At 38.0% G+C, this 21,664-nt stretch overlaps 2 protein-coding genes across 5 annotated transcripts in view; one reads left to right on the top strand and one right to left on the bottom strand.

Annotated features, from left to right (window-relative positions):
• MRPS27 (mitochondrial ribosomal protein S27) overlaps positions 1-4,252 on the bottom strand; it is a 43,910-nt gene extending 39,658 nt beyond the window's left edge. For 2 of the 3 annotated variants that reach the window (XR_008428838.1, XM_053932943.1), the window contains exons 1-2: positions 4,171-4,251; positions 2,266-2,343 (exon numbers count right to left, since the gene is read on the bottom strand). Coding sequence is in view for 2 of the 3 variants with exons in the window: in XM_053932943.1 (XP_053788918.1) it covers positions 2,266-2,343; positions 4,171-4,234 (142 nt within the window). In the remaining variant the exon portion in view is untranslated. Of the gene's footprint in view, positions 1-2,265; positions 2,344-4,170 lie in introns of all 3 variants that reach the window. The other variant, XM_053932944.1, reaches the window with a different exon arrangement.
• Positions 4,233-20,367, top strand: PTCD2 (pentatricopeptide repeat domain 2). Of its 2 annotated transcripts, none has more exons than XM_053932945.1 (10): positions 4,233-4,416; positions 6,849-6,941; positions 9,223-9,352; positions 10,131-10,248; positions 11,605-11,683; positions 12,966-13,057; positions 14,554-14,667; positions 16,087-16,161; positions 16,918-17,031; positions 18,124-20,367. In XM_053932945.1, exons 1-10 carry the CDS (start codon positions 4,233-4,235, stop codon positions 18,346-18,348), a joined length of 1,224 nt encoding a protein of 407 aa, XP_053788920.1. In that variant the 3' UTR covers positions 18,349-20,367. The 2 variants fall into 2 exon arrangements, with proteins under 2 accessions (XP_053788920.1, XP_053788921.1); XM_053932946.1 differs by lacking the exon at positions 4,233-4,416 and adding an exon at positions 4,974-5,020.
• Positions 20,368-21,664: the final 1,297 nt, after the last annotated feature.

Here is a 21,664-nt window from a genome sequence, read left to right on the forward strand (position 1 = left end):
ATTCACAGGCTAACTGGTGCTATAAAGAAAGTCTTGTTTTATTTTATTTTTATTTCAACTAAAATATAAAGGCTGAGGCAAGTATTTTGTCTCACAAATTTATTTGTTCCACATTTGTCTCTATTTCCACATAACTGGAAAGAACAACAGCTTTGTACTGAACAAACAAAGCTTGTTTGAATGGAAATTATTTATATCTGTGAGGGTAGCACTGCCATCTGGTGTTGCAGATGATTTAGGTAGTGTGGTATTTAGCTACTGTGAATCTTTCTAACAAAAAAAAGAAATTTTCTATCTCACCTGGATTCTGCCATCCCCTGGGATTCTGGGTTCCTTTGTACTTCATTTTTAATAAATGGAATCCAAATTACTTCTAGGCAGGCATCTTCCTACCAGCAAGCAATTTGCAAATTCCAAATTAACACATTTTCAATTCCTATCTCCTTGAACAGAATAATTTTGTTACACAAATTACAGTCTTACTCTTTCCCATACATTTTTCAGTGGTGAAGTTTGCTAAACTCATTCATACCTGGATTCTAAACTGAGGTTACAGTGAAGACAATAAATCATGTCTTACATGGACACAATAAATGAGTATCTGGGATAGCACATCAGTGCAGCAGAGAAATGGAACTGACTTTAAATAAAAAAAATACTTCTTTTGCCTTTAAAAGTATCCTCACAACATAGTTTTGCATAACAACAGTTCTAAAACAACGTGTGAAACACAGAAATAAAAGAGCATTTCCTCAACACAAGGAAGTCACTCTAGCTATAATCACCAGTCAGTACACACAAGATTATACGTGCAACCAGACAATTGAGAGCTACAGAGCAGACATCTGCAGGACTATCTCCTCTCTGAAAATGGTAATACAGCTGACACTGTGCTAACTTGTTTTCTCTTTTCTGTGAACACAAAATAAAAATGCAAAGCAGATATTTGAAAATCATGGAATAGGCATCTGCTCTGGCTCAAGACCATCAGCAGAGGAGCAGCAATAACTGTGCCTGCCAAACAGTCACAGAAGGTCTTGCCAGGCCTGGAGAAAGCCAAACATGGACTGTACCAGCACTGGCACAACAGTGGATTTTTCTACAGCGGATTTCTATTGGCTATGACAACTGCCAAAATAAGAACCCATTTTCACCTGGAGGTAACTAGTTCAAATGCATCCCAGGGCATAAATCTGTGGCTCCAGCCCAAAATACACAGCAGTCCTATTGACAGCAAAGTGTAACAAGGTATTAACAGTCTCTGCAGGATCCAAGCTACATACATAAGAATCCACTCACTGTTTCTCATCCATGCACAGTACGAATTGACAATTCCCACCTAAATGCTCATAGGCAAATGAAAGAAACAAATTAGTGCATAAAAAAAAATCACTCTGATCATTCTGTCTGTTCTGCCTGACAAAAGCCCTTGAATTTCACTTGATGATTCTTCTTTCAGCCTCATAATCTGCGTTGCAAGTAACAATCACAGTTCAGGGGCCCAGTAATAAAAACAGACCATGAATTAAGGAGTCACCAAAACACCTGTGGTACAAAATTAAAAAAAAAAAAAAATCCATCTTTAGCATGGGAAAATGCTTTGCCTTTGATGTAGTCACCATAAAGACAGTGGAATGTACTTTCAAATGCAATCTATACAAATAATTTAGCTAGAAAACTTGCACAGGAGATGGAGATCTCAGTACCATGTACAGATACAGTTTAACATGTAACTTCTTGAAAATAAAAAGTTTAGCTTCATTCCCCACTCCCCCCTAAAAAAAGTCTGTAATTCAAGAAGAAACTGCAAAACCCTGAGGAAAATTTCCTCTTTAAAAAATGTCTTTAAATATAATTGTCATGTAATACTTAGATTATTTTTTATTGTCCTGCAATACTTAGATCATTACTAGAATAGCTTCTTTCACATTGCAATACTTTGTTAAAACATTGTTAAAACAATGTCAATGACATGAGTCAGAGATAGTCATACACTTTGGATTTTGTGAAAGAAAAAAATCAGCTCATAGGAACTGAACCTTAAGTAAAGAGACAAATTCTAACTTGTTTCTGCACTATGGCTTTGAATACATATGACAAATTTTTAACATGTTGAGTGCTTTTTGACACAGAAGCTCAGAAATGTATTGTTTCACACCCTCTTTATTTTGAAGGATTTACAGACAGTAAGGTAGCCCAAAATGTCTAATTAATTAATGTCTAATTAATTAGACAAAGTGGAGACAAGAAACAAACTTTTCTCACCCAGGCTATGCTCCTCTTTTTTTCTCTTTTCCCATTTTGAGCTATCCACATAGGCTGAAGAAAGAAGAGATCTTCGACCTAATGAAGAGAGAAATCACTATGTAAGCTGGGTTGCTTACACAGCTCTAAACAAACATTTTATTAGGCACCCTTCTTTTGTCATATTTGCCAAGTGGAATGCGTTAAACTGTCTTTATGTCAGTAACTGCTAATGTAACAATTCAGATTCTTTATACGTGGATCAACTATTACGCTGTAATATTTAAAACTGAAAAGCTTTCCCCAAACGTTTTTTTTTTTATCATGAAACCTGTATTTCCAAATCTAAACTCCGTATTTAAGAAAATAATAAATATGTAAGGGTAGAAAAAACCCTCAACAATAAAAGCAACTTCTTTGTGCACACAGACCTTTTTCATCAAATGTTAGCAATTAGCTAAATGTAGGTTAAAACATAAGCAAAAATAAAAACCACACAAACATGCTTTTCTGTTGTTGGTGAATGGTTATTTCCACCTATAAAGGCATGTCTCACTGAAAATACTTTAATTTTTATAATCGCCACTCTTCCATCTCCTATGAACTACAGACTCACTGAAATATTTTTGAAAGCTTTTACCAAACACTCTTTGTACCACAAAAACTGCTCAGGAAGCTGTGCTAGCTTTTGAAACAAAACAGAAAATGCTTCAGCTGGAAGAATTTGTGTATCAGTCATAAATGATGAGGCCTTGAAAATGTATGAGGAACACCTGGATACAGGTGAACTTGTTGAAGGAAGATACAGAAATACATGTAGAAAGTTGCAGGAATTAACGTTATGAAAAAAGAGTATTTTAAAAATAGATGCTACAATGCTAGACAGAAGTCTTAGCAACTACTTCAAAGCTTTTACCTAAATACCTATCTGCTAGCACTAAAAGTTTCGTTTTGGTTGTGAAACAATTATTCCTTCTTATCACCCTTCTAACACGCAATTATACCCACACATCCTGAACTGAACATCTCATGAAACTATCAAGAAGATTCAGAACACAGAATTCCACAGTCAGACTTCAAAAACATGTACAACACTTTACCAAACAGTTAGAAAATAATAATAAAAGAGAAAAAAAAAAAAGTATTTCTGGTTGGTGACACTTCCTTTAGCAGTCTTTTTCCTTATGTTGATAAAAGAGACACAAAAACTTCGGGGGGTTTGGTGTGGCGGGTTTTGGGTCTTTTATTGTCTTTTTTTTCCTTCAGCATAAACAAAAAGTCATTCATTCAGTCACAGCTAAGGAGGCCACTAGCAAGCACGAGGCTTTCCAGGCCAGTTTTCCGCAGCACAGGCTGCGCGTGCGAGCGCTGCGCTGAGGGGCTCCGAGGCCAGGCCCGGAGCCAGGGCGGCCCGGCCGGGCCGCGCGTCTCCGGCTGCCAGGACGCGGCACAGAGAAACACGTGCTCGGCGAGGGCGGAAGGCGCAGCGGCCACCCACCGCCACCACACCGTACCAGCCTTACTGGGCTCAGTTCTTCCCAAAGGTCAGGTCTTAGGCTTTTCCAAAACATCGGCCTTGGTGGCGCCTCCGTCACCTCCCGTACCAGTTTTCCTGAACACGCACTGCCGCGTGTACAATTCCGCGTGGCTTGCCCTAACCCAAAAAACAGGTCCTACCATGTCGAGCTATGAAATCAATTACCTATTAAAAAAACAAATTGCGAACGGTCTCCTGCACTACATACTAGCCACTAAACGTCTTCTGAGCTATCCCCAATTCCACATATGCACACAGAATGAGATGAAGAGGGAAAGGTGAGTCAAGTCCCTACGCAACAGCCCGTCCTTGCTCATACTCCCCACCGCAGCCGGCGGCAACCACGACGGCCAGCGCCGCGCCCCCCGCCCCGCCACCAGCGCACCGACCTGGGGCCGCGCCGAGGGCGCTCCCGCTGCAGAGGACGGCGCGCCGGAGCACGGGGGCGGCCATGGCGCCGAGGCCGGAGGAGGCGGGCGGCGGAGCGGAGCAAGCTGCGAGCGCCCCGCCCCTCGGGCCCGGCCGGGAGATGGCGGCGGTGCTGGCGGGCGGCTCCGGGCGGGCGGCGCGGGAGGCGGCGCGGCGCTCGGCGGTCCACCCGCCCACCCCGGGCGGCTGGGTCTGCGCTCCCGGAGGTACCGCGGCTTGTGCGGCGGGGGTGGGCGCCGGGATGCCCGGCCGGGGCGCGGGGCTGCGCGCTGGCTGCGGAGCTACCGGAGTACTGCAGCTCCCGGCAGGCCCATCCGCCGCTGCCAGCTGTATGCCTGACGGGAGCTGTAGTTCTTGCGCGGATGCCCTTCTCGGGGCGGAGTGTTGTGGCGCGGAGCGCCGCGGATTGTGGTGCTGTGGACAGGCCGAGCTGGCATGGCAGAGGTGCCCCCCGGGGAGAGACGTCACAGAATCGGTCTGAGTTGGAAGGGACCTTAAATATCATCCACTGCGAACTCCGAGCCATAGGGACACCTTCCACTAGACCACATTGCTCAGAGCCCCATCCAACCTGGCCCTGAGCATGTCCAGGAATGCTAGATCCGCAGCTTCTCTAAGCACCTTATTCCACTGTCTTCCACCCTCCCAATAAAGAATTTCTTCTTCATATGTTATCTAAACCTATTCTCTAATCAAAGCCTTTCACTCTAGTCTGTTACCATGTGTTGTAGCACTACACGCCCTTGTGCCCGTTCCACTCCAGCTCTCTTGTGGGCCCCACTGAAAGGCTGCAATAAGGTCACTCCAGAGGTCAGTGTTAATCAGCGTATCCCTGCTTGCTACTGTCAGGATATGACATAAAAAAAAAAAAAAACACCCAAATAAACGTGCAGCTTGATTAATGTGTATTTATTCTGGGAGGATGACAGCCTTATCCAGACCCTGGGATTCAGAGATAAGGAAAAAGGGGCGCATGGAAAAGAGGTGCATGGCAGAGGGCTCCCCAGCTTAGGCCTAGGCCCTGGCTGGGCTATTGTCCTGCTGTGCCAGCAGTGCTGAAAGTTTTGCTCAGGTTACACCTCTGTTATATCCCTCAGAGACATGGAGACAACTCTCTCTGAGTGGTGTTCTGCCCATCCCCTTCAGAGACTGGCCATTTAGAGGGTTGCAGTGTGCCTGACGCTAAGCAGCTTGGTTGGTTGAGTTCTCTGGAATAGTCTGCACCATCTGCACATGCCAGCTCTCATATTCATCTCCCTCCTTTTATTTGGCAGACCCTTTGGTTTTGAAACATTTGTGTAACACTGTAAGGTACGAGTCTAAGGAAGCAGTACAATTCAGTAAATTGAATTCAAGAAAGATAAAATTGTGCTGCCCTAATCTCCCTATTGACACTGACCACTGAGTGTCCTGATGTGTGGTGCACTAGTCCCACCCCAAGCACCAGCATAATTTCTGCACTAGCTTTGGAGAGGCCCATGACAAGGATGGTCTTTCAGTGGTAGACCAACAGAGGTCTGTAGGAAGAAAATGGCAGTGTAATCCAGGTGAATTTCATGCTGAATAAAACATATTTCTTTACCCATTGGAACTGTTTCAATTAAATTTAATAGATAAATGTGCCATTTAATGGATTTTTTTCTTCACATTTTATGAAGCATGTCATTATCATGCTTCACTTGCCTAGAAAACAAGTGTTTTTATTTATATGGCCAGTTACGTTTTCCTAGGGGTATGCAGAATGAGAATAAATAACCTAACCCAGTTCAATACTTGCTCTTATATTTCCGTGATTAGAATAATTCCTTATAAGCCAAACCTTAAAATATTAGATCGTAACACTGCAAGCTGTTACTGTGACTCTCTGTGACAAAGACAGTAGTTGCAAATAAAAATCCTCTAGACACCTGCTTTTGTGACAGCAAAAACTTGTCAAATAGCTTTTGCATGATGCTTGTTTTAAAGCAGCTGGCAACACAGTACAGTTGAGGTCAGCACCCAAAGTTAATTTTGACATTCTAGACTCAGTGACTAAGGTAAGACTCAGTCTTACCTCTGATGTCTGTACTGCAGCAGAGCATTACTAGGTCTCCAGTAATGAGACCTAGTAATAACCTAACAATCCAAATAATACACTTGTTGGTTTTATGAATTAAAAAAATAAGCTTCTTGTGACTTCCTGCTGCATTTGGAGCTTACAGAATGTTTCATTTTATAGTAGCAAGGACAGCACTTGTGGGATAAGCAAGTTGTGCCACTAGTGAATTGTGGAATACAAAGCAAAAGAAGACAAATCCTTATAAAAGTGTAAAGGAGGGAGCAGGAATTTTGTGGAGAATCTTCTTGTACCTTGGCTTAGTGGAGAGGAGTGTGGCCTCTAGTTTTTCTTTTGCACATCCAATAACTAGATACTTCTTCGTCCTTGTACACGTAAGCTCTGGAAAGCCGTGACATATTATTTGGGTTCTTTTATCAGTGATGTGAGTAACCGCAGTTTTTGCAGTCTATTTTTTAGTGTCCTATCCCAATGGTCTGGCATCGCACAGTTGTCCGTAATTCATATATGCTAGGTTCTGTACTGTTAAATCATCCAGTGTAACATAAAACTCGACCTTCCTCTTTTTTTTTCTTATGGCAGGGAAGCGGTATCTGCTAACAGAAGAAGATATAAAGTTACAAGAATTTCAGCAGATGAAAGTGGCAATTAGAAATGAGCTTCATGGCAATAAAGGTATACCATTCATTTCATAGTCACCACTTAAGCATGAGTCTTAGGAAACACACAGTCAAAGTTGTCATAATATGTCACCAATTGACCTCACTTAAAGAAACAAATTATGTCTTCCTCTTGCAAATATTTTGTACTTAACATTATTGGAACATCTGAGGCTTTGTAGAATGAAATGTAGTATTAGTTATGCTGTGTTAAAAATACATGTTGAGAAGCTTTAATGTATGTAAGTTGTTTACAGAAGACCTGAAATGTTTGTGCCCTCACTTTTCAAACTTTGTTAGCTAGTCTAATAGAAGAAACTATTTCAGTCTACAAACCTTGCTTCAAGTATAATTTCAGCACAGAAAGTTAGCACAAAGATAAATAATTACCTTACTATCGAGAAAAGGGCTTTCACGGTAATTTTTTTTAAAAATCTGCTCCCTAAATTTTGTTAGCATATTTTAATTTTTTTTTAATATTTGAGTGCATTCTCACTTGTAGTTCTGATTCCAAATGATATATGCTACTTAGAATATGAAAAACAAATCCATGTTTTCCAAATTAATGTAGGAGAGGGATCAGTGGAATTTTTCTGATTTTGTCATGCTATTTAAAATGTATACAAATTCCTTTCTTTAAGAAACATAAATATAAACATGAAGCTGCCCTTATTATTTAAGAAAAGCAAGGTATAACTCTTGGTTTATCATGCGTGAGTGTGCTAGTGATAGAAATTCACAACTGTTCCAAAGGTTGTAGCTAATTTTAAGGCAAGAAGAGACAAATAATCAGATCTAGCTTTATATAAACCCTCTTTTTACTTCCCTCTTCTGGGACAGAGAGGGAAGTAAAATCATCCTTATATTTTTTCTATATTAAGTAGAATTTAAATTGTATAGTTGTGAGTCATAGTATCACTATATTTTGCTGGGATAATGATATCATAATATCACAGTTTATTCATCCTGTACTTGAAAATCATTGAACTGGGGGTCAATTATTTCTGCTAAAGCAGGTTAGTAGAAGCCAAATATTTTGCTTCATAGATCACAGTTGACCTTCTGGTTTTATGTAAACTGTATCCTTTGAAAACGAATGAAAACATTGTTCCAAGCACATATTTGTCTGTATGTGTGTGTGATTTCTGTGTTGAGTATTTAATGTTATACCTGAAAGATTGAAAGAAGTAATTATGGTTAGTAATAAACTTGATTTAGAAAGTTTAGGGAAAAGCAGTAATAACTGTTTTACAGAATATATAATAGCTATTATTTATTGTTGTTATGAGGCAAGTATTAACTACAATTATTTTACAGTAGTTACAGTAGTTATACTATTAGCTACAGCAGTTATACAGTTAGCTAGAATTATGTAAATACAGTTCAGATCACAAATATTTTTGAAATTCCTGCACAGCTTTGAACACGTCACAGCCATTATATGTGCATATTTGTACATACACATTTGTCTGGCTTCACAGGCTTCAATTCTGCACCTCAGTCTTGAGTAAGGACTTATATTTGCATGTTGCCACAGATGTTTATTAAGTAACTGTACACATTGTTCTCTGGGGTGCCTGCTTTGCACCTCTTGTGCAGGTTACTAGCTTGGGAAGAGCAGCGAATCAGCAACTGCTGCAGAAAAGTTCATTTCCCAGCCCAAGATGCTGGCAGCACCATGAGAGGAATGGAGCTGCTAGGTGGTACATGTGATTTTAATCTTGTGTGTATCTGAGTCAGAGGATACCAACTGAAGGAGTAGTCTTTCTGCTTGCTTTGTCATAGGAAAATGTGCTGGATGGAGAACCCTCTCTTTTGGAGTAGAAGGGTAGCAACTACAACTATTTAAAGAAATAGGTAGATTACGTATTAAAGTGTTTGTGTGTTTGTCAGCTGTGAAGGAATTTAAGTCTTCTATCTGAACAGTATTGAGTAGAAGTTCTTGTGGTCATTTGAATGCTGAGTGGAAATGGTTTTGTTTGCTTGCTTGCCTTTTAGAAAAAGAACATTAAATGTCACAAAACTTTGTTCCTTGTCAAAACTTTTGTATTACCTGATATGCTCCATAACATATATAGTGAAATTAAGTTCACAGTAAGCATCTCCTTGGTTTTCTAAGTCTGACATGACTTCATGGGGACATATTGACATGCTTGTCTGTTAGAAGTTTTACGCAGTTTTCTTGGTGAAAAAAACAAGAGTTCTGCTTCATTGAGTCTCCATGTTTCAGGTACTAAGTATGTAACTCAAGTAACGGAATTGTCTATATATTGCTGCTGTATGTGTTTTCTTTTCAGATCAATATTTCAAAAATATTAAAGAAAAACTAAAGAAAAATGGAATCATTTTCAGAAATGAATTAAAAAATTTGCTGCATTTATGTCAGACTTCATCTGATGTGGAACTAGCCAGAAAAATTATTTACAGGTATTTCTAACAATCCAGGTAACACTCTTTTCTGTCTTTATCTTTTTGCTTTTATTAGATCATCCCAGGCTATAGCTGCAGTTGAGGTGAGGTCTTACCCTAATTGCAATATGCATAGTTAATCCCTTCATTTAAGGCTGTATTTTTATTTAAATACTTTGGATCTTCCAACCCTTTAGAGACTCTCAGGTCAAAGGAGAGTTTAGCTATGGAACAAAGTAGTGTCCTATAGTATGGTGAACCAGAGAGAAAAATTATCCCAGAGCTGCGAGGCAGAGATGTTCTGGGGCATTCCAGCCAAAACATGCCTGGTTATAAACTGGCCTGCAACCAGTGATCAGTAGCTGAAGGTTTTTTGAATGAAAACTTTCCCAGCAAATACAATATAGGGGCTATAAAGAAAAAAGTGAAATGCACTATCTTTTTGTTGAGGTACTGCTGCTAAAATAAACTGCTGCAACTTCCTTTGCTGTTGTCCCATGAATAGAAGGTAAAGTAGCTCAGAATTTTCAAGGCAGAGACCCATCCTATTATTTATTCAATGAAGGCTACTCTATTAGTATTTAAAGCGATTATTTATTACCAGTTTATTTATTTGTTTGATCAAAAGAATAATTTTCCTTAAAATTGATTTCCTGTTATCTATATATTTTAGGCTGGTGCAGCCAGGAAAGTGTGCCTCTGTCACTGCATCTATAGATCTGGCTGTCTATTTAAAGCTGTTCTCCCTTGGCAAATTCCATGCCCTGTGTGATTAATTTTTTAATCTTTCCCATAGGTACCATGAACAGAATAGAATCACAGCCTTACATAATTTTAAATTTGGGCCACTCTTTATGAGGCTGTGTTATGAGCTAGATCTTGAAAGACCTGCAGTAGAACTTATCAAAGATCAGGTAATTCCCCTGTATATATATTAAACATAGTGTTGTTCTTATTATTAGTCAAATATGAGTAATGGTATGCTACACATGAGCCTTGCATGAGCTGATAGACTTGAAGATCTGTTGCAGTAACAAAAATGTCTATAACATTAATGTAGGTGTGCAGATTACATTTTTTTTTATTTTAGTACAGTAATTGAAAGGAAATTAAATGTTAGTTTGATTGGTAACTTTATTTTATTTCTGTATAACTGCATCATTTGAATAAAAATAGAATAAAAAGTATTGATGAAAGTATAATTACTTAAATGAATACAGCTGATGCATGTTTTCCTGCATCCTGTGTTGCATTAAATCATTCTTGGAAATGAGCACTTGTAAGTTTTTCTGTGGTAGTCCTCTGAAATTCCTTGGATTACTTGTACCAACAGGTTTACCATGCTGCTCTGTACTTCAGTCTCTCTCTGAACACTATAGAGTTGGTATGATAGTCATCAGCTCAGGAATTTGGTCATTTTAGTGCTGAAGAAACTGAAGGACTTTTTCCCGAACATTTCTAAAATTCTGTGTGTGCTATTAAGGCAATATAATAATCAGGTCCAGTGTGTGCAATAATGTTGTGACTTCAAAAATCTCTGGCAACCAATGAAGATCTCACTGATATTAATTCATTAAGGCATGAGATATGTCTAGCCAGAAACGAGAGAAGTCTTGTTGCTATTCTTAAGTTAGACATGTATAAGAAAGAGTATATGTCATTTCCTTTATGGTTTGAGTTTTTTTAATTGAGATCTGTATCATTAAGACAAGAACTGCTGTACTTATAGTACATAGTAACTGGTGGGTAGTAAGGTACAGTAACACTTCTCCAGATTCTGCTGCAGAAGCTCAATACCTCTAATATTTTATTTATCTATTCCCAACACACAGTGTTTAGTGTTCTAAAATTTAATTCCTCTCTCTTCTGGTACTCTTACCATCATCACTCAAGCTCTTATACTAATCATTTGATATTGTGATTAGTAAAAACTTCATTCAATGTCATGGTGGTGGTACTTCACTCCAAAAGATATTGTTCATCAGCTGCAAACTGTCAGTGACTTCTGCTTCCATTGACTTAGAGGTCATTTAAAAAAAATTATAGTGGAACTCTCTGGGAAATTTCTGTTTAATTTTAGTGAGCTTTTGACCATAATGAGTCACTGGTATTTTAGACATCATTTGACAGAGAGACAGACAGTCAGAGAGAGTTAAATGCTGAACTTGTAAAGATTAGACTTATTCCAGTAGTAAGACCTGCTAAATGCTGTGCACAGTAAGACTCTTCACTGCCCTGATTTTTTTATGCTTGCTCTATTTCCTCTCCAGAATTTGCATGGTTTTTTCTCAGACAGTACATCATTCCATATTTTGATGACTATGTTGTTTAAAAAGGGCCATTTTGAAAGTAAGTACTGTATTTGCTAAGGCAAAATAATTTTGGGTAGGATGCTTCTCACTGTAAGTGGTGTGTATGTGTATATATATTATATGTGTATTTGCTGATTTGCTATGGTTTTAGATGGCCAAACATCATGTAAATAACTGTGGATGTGAATGTGTTGCATTGTAGTGTGTAATAAAAATAGTAGGGTCTATTTGTTTCATACTCCCCACAGAATTCTTGCCATTCAAGTTCCACAGAACTGTTGTTGTCCAAGAGAGCTTTTTTCCCCAAACCTTCATCACTTTGCTTTGCTTTGTAATTTCCCATAGCATTTTTTCTACTCTGTTCAAAATCTGAATAGCTTTGGAATGTGAACTTTGGAATGTTAATTTCCTCAAATTTTTTTTTCTCCATTCTGCATTTGTGTCAGAGCAAGGAAGAGTACCTTTCTACTTGTGTCCTCTCTCAGCGTGGCTACTGCAATGTGGAAGTCCAATGCTTCAAATCAGTTTGGCCCTTTATGAAGCTGAGGAGAAATCATCTGACCTAATTTAAAAGACTTCCCATGAGAGCACCTTAAAGCCTTTCAAGCAAATCCCTTTATTTGATATTTGTTGAACACATAACGGCTGGTCTCTTTATATTTGGCAAATTTAAATCCAGCAGTTGTCCTAAAAGTTGCTGCTGTGCCAAGGGAAATATGGGTTGGATATAAGGGAAAAGTTTTTTGCAGAAATGATGGTAAAGTATTGGAATGGTTTGCCTGCAGATATGGTGGAGTCTCCATCCCTAGATGTGTTTTAAGAAAGACTGGATGTGGCATTTGGCGCCAGGGTTTAGTTGAGGTGTTACAGCTGGGTTGGTCTCGAAGATCATGAAGGTCTCTTCCAACCTAGTGATTCTGTGAATTCTGTGGTTCAACATTGAGAAATGGAATATATGGGTTAATGAGGAGATGTTATGTAGTTTGCATACAGTGGTAGAAGCTTTCTGGGCAGTTAGGAACAATGAGGGTGGTTTTGTCAAGTATACAGAATTTAGTTTTACATTTTCAGGTAAAAATAATAGAGGAATAAGGCCATGTGCCAGTGTAAACTGAAAACCTCCTTGCTAAGTTGAAAGAGATCCAAATGACCCTGCATTAAAAACTCTTTGAATTTTTCAAATAACAGATTTCAGTTTACATTCATATTTTCAAATAAAGTACTTGAACTCATACCTTATTGAATTGTTTCTTCTTTTCAGTTATGAAAAGTACAGCTTTAAATTTATGAAGTGAGTAACACTAATATATTTTTGATAGGTGCTTTGGAAGTTCTGGTAGAAATGAAAAAACAAGGTATACCTTTCAACAAAGAAACCTATCTACTTGCAGTTGCAATATGTTATAAACTGGTAAGTATTATGAATGAAGAAGTGTTTGAAATGCCTTCTCTATCTCTTACTTTTTTTTTCATTTTAAATTTTGGAATTTTTTGGGGGTTTCCATATTTTCCTTGTCATGATTTTGTATCTAGTGCAAGTATTTAAAAATTATGTAAGTCCTATGGTGCTTCATCATGCGTAATATGATGCACATACATTGTTTGCCATACAAACTAATGTGACAAAGCAAATCTCTAAAACGTTGCATGGACATGAGCATTGAGGAACAAATTTAGTACAGCCTTTGATTACCTTTGAGTACCTTAGAGTATTCTTTCTCTATGATGTTTGCATCTCTTCAGACAATACACTGTGCTTCAGCCTCAGTATTGGTTTTATAGTGTCGTTTCCTTAAGGCATATACATGATATGTTCTATTTGCCAGACATCCCCCATCCAGTTGTCCCCTCCCCCTACAAGCAGTCTTGAACCATTTCTGTAATTGTACACAAATTTGACAAGGAATAGAGTTGTGATCTGTTCCCTACCCACCTGATGAAAATGGACAGCTGAATGGAGAAAAGAAGCATAAATTAATGCCTTTAGGCAAACAGGCAGCCCCTTGAGCTCAACTGTATGTTTAGCTCAAAGAAAAAGAGCATGAGCATGGTAAGAAACTAGAATATGTCAGTGAGTGTTTTCTTAGAACTGTTTCCCTCTCATAGCAAAGTGAGATCCCAGAACTTTTTTATTTTGACCTTCCTCTCCAGATTTGAGTCAGTTCTGCAGTTTGAAATTTTAATGTGAACCTTTCCCAAACTAATTTGGAAACTCTTCTTTCATTTCCTCATCTTTTATAAAGACACTAGCTAGGGAAAAAAATTATACCACTAGACTAAACTTCCTCAGGTTTCTCAGTTATAGCCTAAAATGGTACCTCAGCAGTAGTGTATGTGGTTTGTCTGAAATTCTCAGTTCCAATGAGTTAAGTTAAGCCTTTAGGTCTGCTGTAGCTTCTTTCCTAATATGCTTGCAATTTTTTTAACGTGGCCTGCAGTTAGAATGCTGGGATCCAAGATATGTGCAACATATGTTCAAAGCTTAGAAAATGTTGATTTTCAGTAACTATCTAATGTAGCTTTTATAATAAAGTAACAACAAAAATTAATCTTCCTTCCTGATTTAGAAATTATTTTAAAGTGAAAATTAAAATATCTGTTTGTTTAGGATACTGCTGGGACTGTTTCATTTATTGCAGAAGCCGAAGTAGTAGGGCAAGGTGTAGTTGTTAAAATAATAGAAGTTATTTTTACCCTCCAGTGACCTCTATCACTTCGAATATCATATTTTTATGTTGTGTTTCTCAAAAAGAGCTGCACAGAATCTGCTTGGTTAGGTTCAGATGCATATTGCCTTTGTGATTGTATGTTGACTTCTGAATACCTTCTGAATATGATTGCAAGTGCTTATAGTCCTTTCAGGTAACCAAAATAACAAGCACAACTTCCTCTGATATTTCCGTGCAGGGCAACCCAGAGTCTTCCAAAATCTCTGTGAGACTGCTTGAAGAAGCACAGCTAAAAGGTGACATGTTACCACTGCGAGCATATTGCTTTGCAATGGCAACTGCTCTCAAGCAGGTATGGTCTCTTTGATTTTGATTGTGCCTGTGTCTCTGTAGAGAGAGAGAGATACTCTCTAGTTTTCCTGTAGACAGATAGTGAAAGGACGCTAACGTGGAGAAAGCATAACTATGTAATAGCTTCAAGTATGGGAACTTTTAGGCTCCTGAAATAGTGGGATTATAGACAATGCTCACACAAATTGAATATGGAAGTTTCTAAATCTAAACATATGTCTCAAGTCTAATGCACAGGTATTTTGTGATAATACCATCTAGAACATTAAAAAATTACAGAGTTAGGCCAACAGGTTAGGTGTCACCATGGATCTAGTCCTGCAGATACTGCTACTTAGTGGTAATTTCCTTTAAATAGAATTAAAATGATAATTTAAAGTATTTGTGCAATCGTCTCTTTTAAATGTTAGTCTTGGGAGGCAGACTCAAAGGCTTTGATGTGTATTTCACTACTGCTGGGGAGGTGGTCTCCACAACATGTTTCTGCCCAGGAGGTTTTGCTTTATGTCATATGCCTAAGTACTGGTATGAAGAGGCTCTGACGCATCACAGGGTGAAAAGTGGAGCAGGAGAGTAACTATTAGGAAATCATAAAGTTTGGAATAAAGTTTGGATTTTCTCTGCCATTAATTTGTGTATGCAGGATGGGTACGTCCTGAACTTTCTCTGTTTCATGTTAAAATAGAGATCAGAGACACTGGAAGTGCTATGAATTTGATCTTACCCACAAATTTGGATGAATGGAGTAGAATTGTTAAAAGTTTCTATGCACTCTGTGATCTTTTTTGCTCTATCTGTGTGAATGGAGACACTGAAAAATAGCATAATTGAAATAAATTTATTCATGTGTACAATGACATAATGAAATTCTTGTTTTGCAAGTGGAATAATGCTTGACATTACATTTAATTGTTCTTTAAGCTGAATGAATTTTGACAGCACTTCTTGCTCAAGAGAGATGTTTCTTGATCCCAAGTAACATTGCTTGGTCTAGTAAATGTCAGTGTAACATTTACTGTCTATTCAAATCAATTGATGACATAGATACAGTACTGTAAATGTGTATGTCCAAAAGGTTAGAAGGGCTGGGCAGTAACATATGGTGCATTTCATTAGTCTGACATGCGTTGAACTGAGCATGTGTGTAAACCTTCCATCTTTTAGGTGATCTCATGCTCACTGGTGGTTACATGTGACAGACAAACAGAGTACTAAAGAGCCAGATGACATGGGAACTCCAGCATGGAGTATTCCTTTTGCAGGCTGGGTGCTGTTTGATGTCTGTGGGTCTCGGTAAAGGGCTTCTAGATGCTGCATTGTGATTTATTGAAGAGTTGTGAAGTACTGTTGTGCTTCTTTCATTGTGCAAGTTTGTGACACGTGTATGACTATTTTTTTATTATTTATGATTCCTTCCCAGAACGATGTAGCACAAGCCAAATTTTACTGTTCCCAGATAATGAGAACAGAGAACAAACTATACAATAATCTTAAAGTAAGTACGCTTGCCTTGTGTTAAAATCTTGCAGAGTATGCTACATTGGCCAGTGCAAACTCCCAAGTGCAAAGTAACAGAAGACCAGCCTCCTACTGGCACAGGCACATGTTAGTAGTGTTGCTGAACTTGTTTTTGAGCAAACAGACAATTTCTGTCAGTTGGATGACTTACATTCTGAATTGTTAACAATCTCCACTCACTTCCTACCATAGGTGGGAATGTAAAGTAGACCAATCCTACATCTGTGAGCATAGACCCATGAACAATTTCTAGTTATGATTTTTGCTTTTCGGCTCCAAAAGATTTTAAAAACCCAGCTCCAAGTAAATGCTCTGCCCACTTCAGGCCTCCTTCATTCCTGCACACCATATCAACACGTGTGTACATACAAGAATTATTTTCTTTAGTTGTGCAGTCTACAATCTGAGAGAAAGTCTGCATGTGCCATGTAAGTGACCTCTGAACTATGGTAAAAACCAGTTTTTTCAAGAGCAGGTAGTGCAGCTCCATCAGAGGAGCTCTGCCTCAAGCCTCACCCTTCCTGTCCAGGTCCCACCTGGTAAAAAACTGCAAACATTTGAGGAAATTGCTAATTCCATCTCTTTCTTTGCAATGGATGGATTTTTCTTGGTTCACTGTCTTGAAATGTATTTTGCCCTCCTTTGCTTCATGTCTTCCTCAAACATTTTTGTTAAAATTTGCATTCTTATGATAGCTGCTATTTGTGTGGTGTGTTTTTATTTTATTTTTAAGGTCCTTGTCCAGCTTAGATCTGGTTTGCTGAAAGAAGTAATAAATACATTAGAGGCAGCAGTGGAAGTAGATACTCCTCCCTTTGTGAAAAGAACTGAGTTTTCTGAGCAGGTGGTAAGTATACAGTGATGAGAGAATGTTCATGGCACTGGGCTAAGCCATGACAGTGGTGGATCACCTTCAGAACTTCAGGTGTCTGAGTTCGCCCTGCTCTGGTTTGGGTTCTGATGCATTCTGAGGCCAAAACAGCTGCCTGGCTTCCTCTACTCTTGGACAAAACACTTAGCTGTTCGCTTCATTTTTTATTTCAGATCTTGCTTCTAGAAGCTCATATTTCATCTGAATGTAGGTGACACTTTCCTTAGTGGCGTTAAATGATTTAATCCCTTGCCTCCCATGCTATTTTCATTTCATATGAAATGAGAATAACGTTTCTGGTAACAGTGATATTGTTAGATTGGTAATTAATTAATAACTAATATGCAAAATAATAAATACTAGAAGAAGGGGAGGGCCAACCTTTCAAAACATAGCCCATATATATTAACTGCTGTGTTGAAAAGAAATCCTTTAAGCAGCACTTTGTTTAGTAAAGTTGTTGAAATAAACATTGCATGTGTTAGTGTTGTATTTTTACTTTGGGAAATTTTTAGCTGTCAAAAGAAGACTAAGCATTAGTCCTTGCTGTCCCCTTCCACAAAAGTGTATTGATAATAATATTTTTTAAGGGATTTATCTAACACTTGTGCTCATACTCTTGTGTATAGCAAACAGAATTTCTCAGTCTTCTGTAGTCTGAATTTTATGGATTTGTACTGTCCTGTGCATTTACGAATATACATCATAATAATTAGAATTGTGCTGATCTGGAAAGTAAATTCCAGGAAGCAATTATGTTTCCTGGATTTAAATAGAAAATAATTGTGTTTGTCTGTACTAGGACTGAAAATAGGATTGTACAACTCTGAGGAAGTTTTAAATCTAATAAACTCTCTTTAATAGATAACTAGTGCCTTTCCACCATTTTGTGGTGATGCATAATGTACGCTTCATAAAATCCTCATCTTAAGAGTCATTGCCTTAGCCACCTATCTTATACTATGTACTTTTTTTTTTTACTATGAGTTACTGCTTTTCTTCAGTGTGGTGGTAGAATGAGAACTCTACTTGCTGAACTGTAACAATCTGTCATTTTCTCTTCCTTAGCTGGCTACAGTCAGGGAAAAGATGGAAGAGAGCCCTGACCTTTCTGTCAAATTAAGAAATATTTATACGAAACTACAAGCTTCAGGACAGATAACCATGTGCACGCTGGAAGACATGCTTTTCCAGATTCCTAGCTCAAAGAAGACCACTGCAAAGCTTATCAATCAGAAACAATTGGGCTGTCCGGGTGCTAATCCACTTTGGTCAAATCTGCTGTTAGGATAGCTCAGTATTTGATGCCAAACTGAACTGTTGATAGCATCTCTTATAATCCAGGTTCAAATAAAATGCCTTTTCCCTTTTTACGCAGTGAGCAGTTTTAAGTTATTTGTATAAAATTTCATTTTAAATACTGATCATGTATTCTGTTTTTCAATTTTGATCCTAAAAACAAGCTGCAACAGTGGGTATTTGTGTCTTGTTCAGAAATGGGAGTGATAGAAAGGTTTGCCTTTTTCCTTAGGTTCTCATATCAGTATTTTCCTATGCTAAATATTCTGGAAGTGAAAGGATGGAAATGAGCAAAGTTGTATGAGTATCTGACCTGACTTCTGTGGTTCATGAGAAGAAAATTTGGTCTTCATCAAATTAAATATTCTGACTGAAAGGATAGAAGCAGGCAAGAGTCCAGGTAAAAGAGCATGAAAGTGCTTGAACTGTTAATTCAAAGTCTGTAGAGCTCAAGAGAATCAGGGGAAGCATGCATCTTTTGTTCACTTTAATGTATTTTTCTTCTAAAGAAACATAGTAGTATTTTTTCCTATCAACTGGGATCATGGAAATGCCATGGGAATTAGCATGGTAACCAAGTGGTTGCTTTCTCACTTGAAGGAGATTCCTGATCAAAAATCACTCTCAGAGTGAGTGACTGCACAAATTGCTTCCTTCTCATTTTCTCATATTAAGATTCCTAGGATAAGCCAATCTTGATGCAAATTTGCAACTAAGTAATAAAAATTATGATCACACTTTTAGCTATAATTACACCATCTGCATAGTTTACCCTATTTTTTGATTGAATAAAAAGTACAAAGAAGCTTTATTTTGTCCAGCTTTAATGACTCTAGATCAAATGTGCTGGACTCTAGGAATAAAAAGCTGTTTGTGTCTGTGAGTCCTGTATACCCAAGAATCTGAACTCGCTCACCATCTGGAATAGAAGGAATTGGAAAGAGATATACCTTGGCTAACATTTATGTGCCTTTGGGTGCCTTTGCATGGGAAATGATGAACACGTTGATAAAAGAGCTTGACAGTCTTGTGAAGACTAGGTGGAACTCAGCTTGATACTTGCCAAGTTGGGCTGCATTATCTCTCCTCTACTTTTTGTTTATTTATTTTGTCTCTGCCCCACTCCAGCAAGAGCCATAACTCAGAATATATTTTCTGTGACTAAATATCTGCATCTATATCACTGAAGCCAGTGGGACACTGAAGAAACAAGAACACATCCATGCTTCAAAACAAATGTGGCTTCAGTGGGTGGGATGTTTCCTTCTTAAGCTCTAGCTCTGTAACTTATTTCTTTTGTCACAGTGTGTCTTGTTGATATTTAAAAGCTACAAAAACTGTTACAAAGTAGATGGAATTTCATGCAAGTAAAGAATAATACAAAGTGTGTATCGCACTTCTGTGAATCCTGTGTACCCTTTTTATGATAAGTACTACATACATTAATCTAAAAACACAGCTATTACTTTTTCTGTAATATTGAGTAGTATGTAATTCCACATGTAGTTTTCCCTTTTTTGAAAATTCTTTCAACATTTCCAATACTATGTGGACCCTTGAGAAGTTCTCAATCTTTTCTCCACAAATAAATTTGATATGAGGTTTGTAATGGCTACTTGCAGTGTGGCAAAGATTAGTGGCAAAAAATTTAAAGAAATTAATTACTGTTCAGTTTATTCTGTTTGTATGGACAGGAAAACCGTCTGGTGTCATCCAGTACAATCAGGACAACTGTTTGCTGTTAAAAGTCTATAAATGTCACATTTTAAAGGCCATCAAAGACAGTTTGACCCATTTAGCCTTACATAGCAAATAAATAAGGTCAGTTCTGTTTAATTTAATAACTTGGCACTTTAAAACTTGTATTAATTGCAAGAAGTTGTTGCATCCTAGGACTGTGCATGTGTGTTTGTTCATTCTAATCAAAATTGTTTAGCTTCCTAATTAATAGCTTCCTAATTAATCCTACCTGCAACTAAAGTAATCATAACTTTAATTAAAATTGTGAAAAGATTTGAAGTTTTCCATTCTTTTTTCTCTTGATTACATTTTTTCTTGAGGTTATTATTTTCTTGAGGTTTATTTGTAAGTTGATTTTTTTTTTTTTTTTAAGAAATAACATCTTTATCTTGAAAAGAAAGGAGATGCACTTAACTTCTTCAGTAGAAGAGGAAAACAGGCACTTAAGGTTAAGGGATAGGTTCAAAGATACACACACAAAATTCAGACAATTACAATTAGAATATTGGCTGTTGCTCTAGAAGTGTTGTAGAAGACTGTTAACTTTTTCCCTTAGGGAAAAAAAAAAAAAAAGCTGGGAGAAATAAGGAAGATTAATATTTATGCAGCTGATTTCCAGCTATGTCTAATTTGTGTCATACAAGTCCCAGAGTCTGTTATTTGGGTAATCTTGGATTTGGGTGATTATTTATGGATTCATCTTTTGGTGCATCAAGAATCAAAGCACACTGACTTTTGTGTTGAAGAGTCTTCAGTCTGATGCTTAGTTTGGGTGTACTAAGGTGGTGTTGAATCCTGGTATCACAGCCCCCAAGATCAGGAACCCAAACTTATCTAAAGATAAGCAAATACTTAGGGGTTTTGCTGGATTAGAGTGGCTGGAATGTCAAGGGCTGAGTTGCTAGACAGCTCTCATGGAGACAGCCTCAGAAAATAGGATGAGCATTGTTACTGGAATTGATACTCAGTTTTTATCAATGATGAACCTTGAACTCAAAGAGAAGTCAACATTCTTAAAATCAACTAACTTTATTTTTAAGTCTGAAAAAAAACCCAAGGCATTTACATTTCAAAGTGAATTACTGCATTTTTTTTCTCTAGGTTTCACAGCAAGAGATTCTGTAGGAAGTGCTGCTTAATATTTTAAGTAGCATCTTAGTGTTGTAAGTAGTATCTTAGTGTTGTAAGTAGCTATGGTGAGGATCTGAGAGCTCTTTGGGGTATTTTTGTATGGAAATGGATTGCTCTTTAGCATACTCAGATGTTCTTCCTCCAGTAAAATGAAACATGAGTTTTGTGCATGTCCTTGCACTGCAGCAGCCTTTTGGAACGGTGATCCAGGAGACAGCAGGTGGCGTTTCTTGACCATACTCTCCTGCCAACATTATTTCCAGGGATGGCCTGCAGTGTCACTTATGTAAGGCCAGGACAGAATTAATTGTTTGCCCTATATTTAACATGTGCCATCTTAAAATGGAAAATTCAGGCAACAGAAAGCTGCCTTGAATTGTTAGTAATGGCTGGCAATGGCTGCAAACCTAGAGATTTACAGCACTTATTTTGAAATTTA

The sequence above is a fragment of the Vidua chalybeata genome, chromosome Z (assembly GCF_026979565.1).
Source record: "Vidua chalybeata isolate OUT-0048 chromosome Z, bVidCha1 merged haplotype, whole genome shotgun sequence".
In the NCBI taxonomy this organism is placed as follows: domain Eukaryota; kingdom Metazoa; phylum Chordata; class Aves; order Passeriformes; family Viduidae; genus Vidua; species Vidua chalybeata.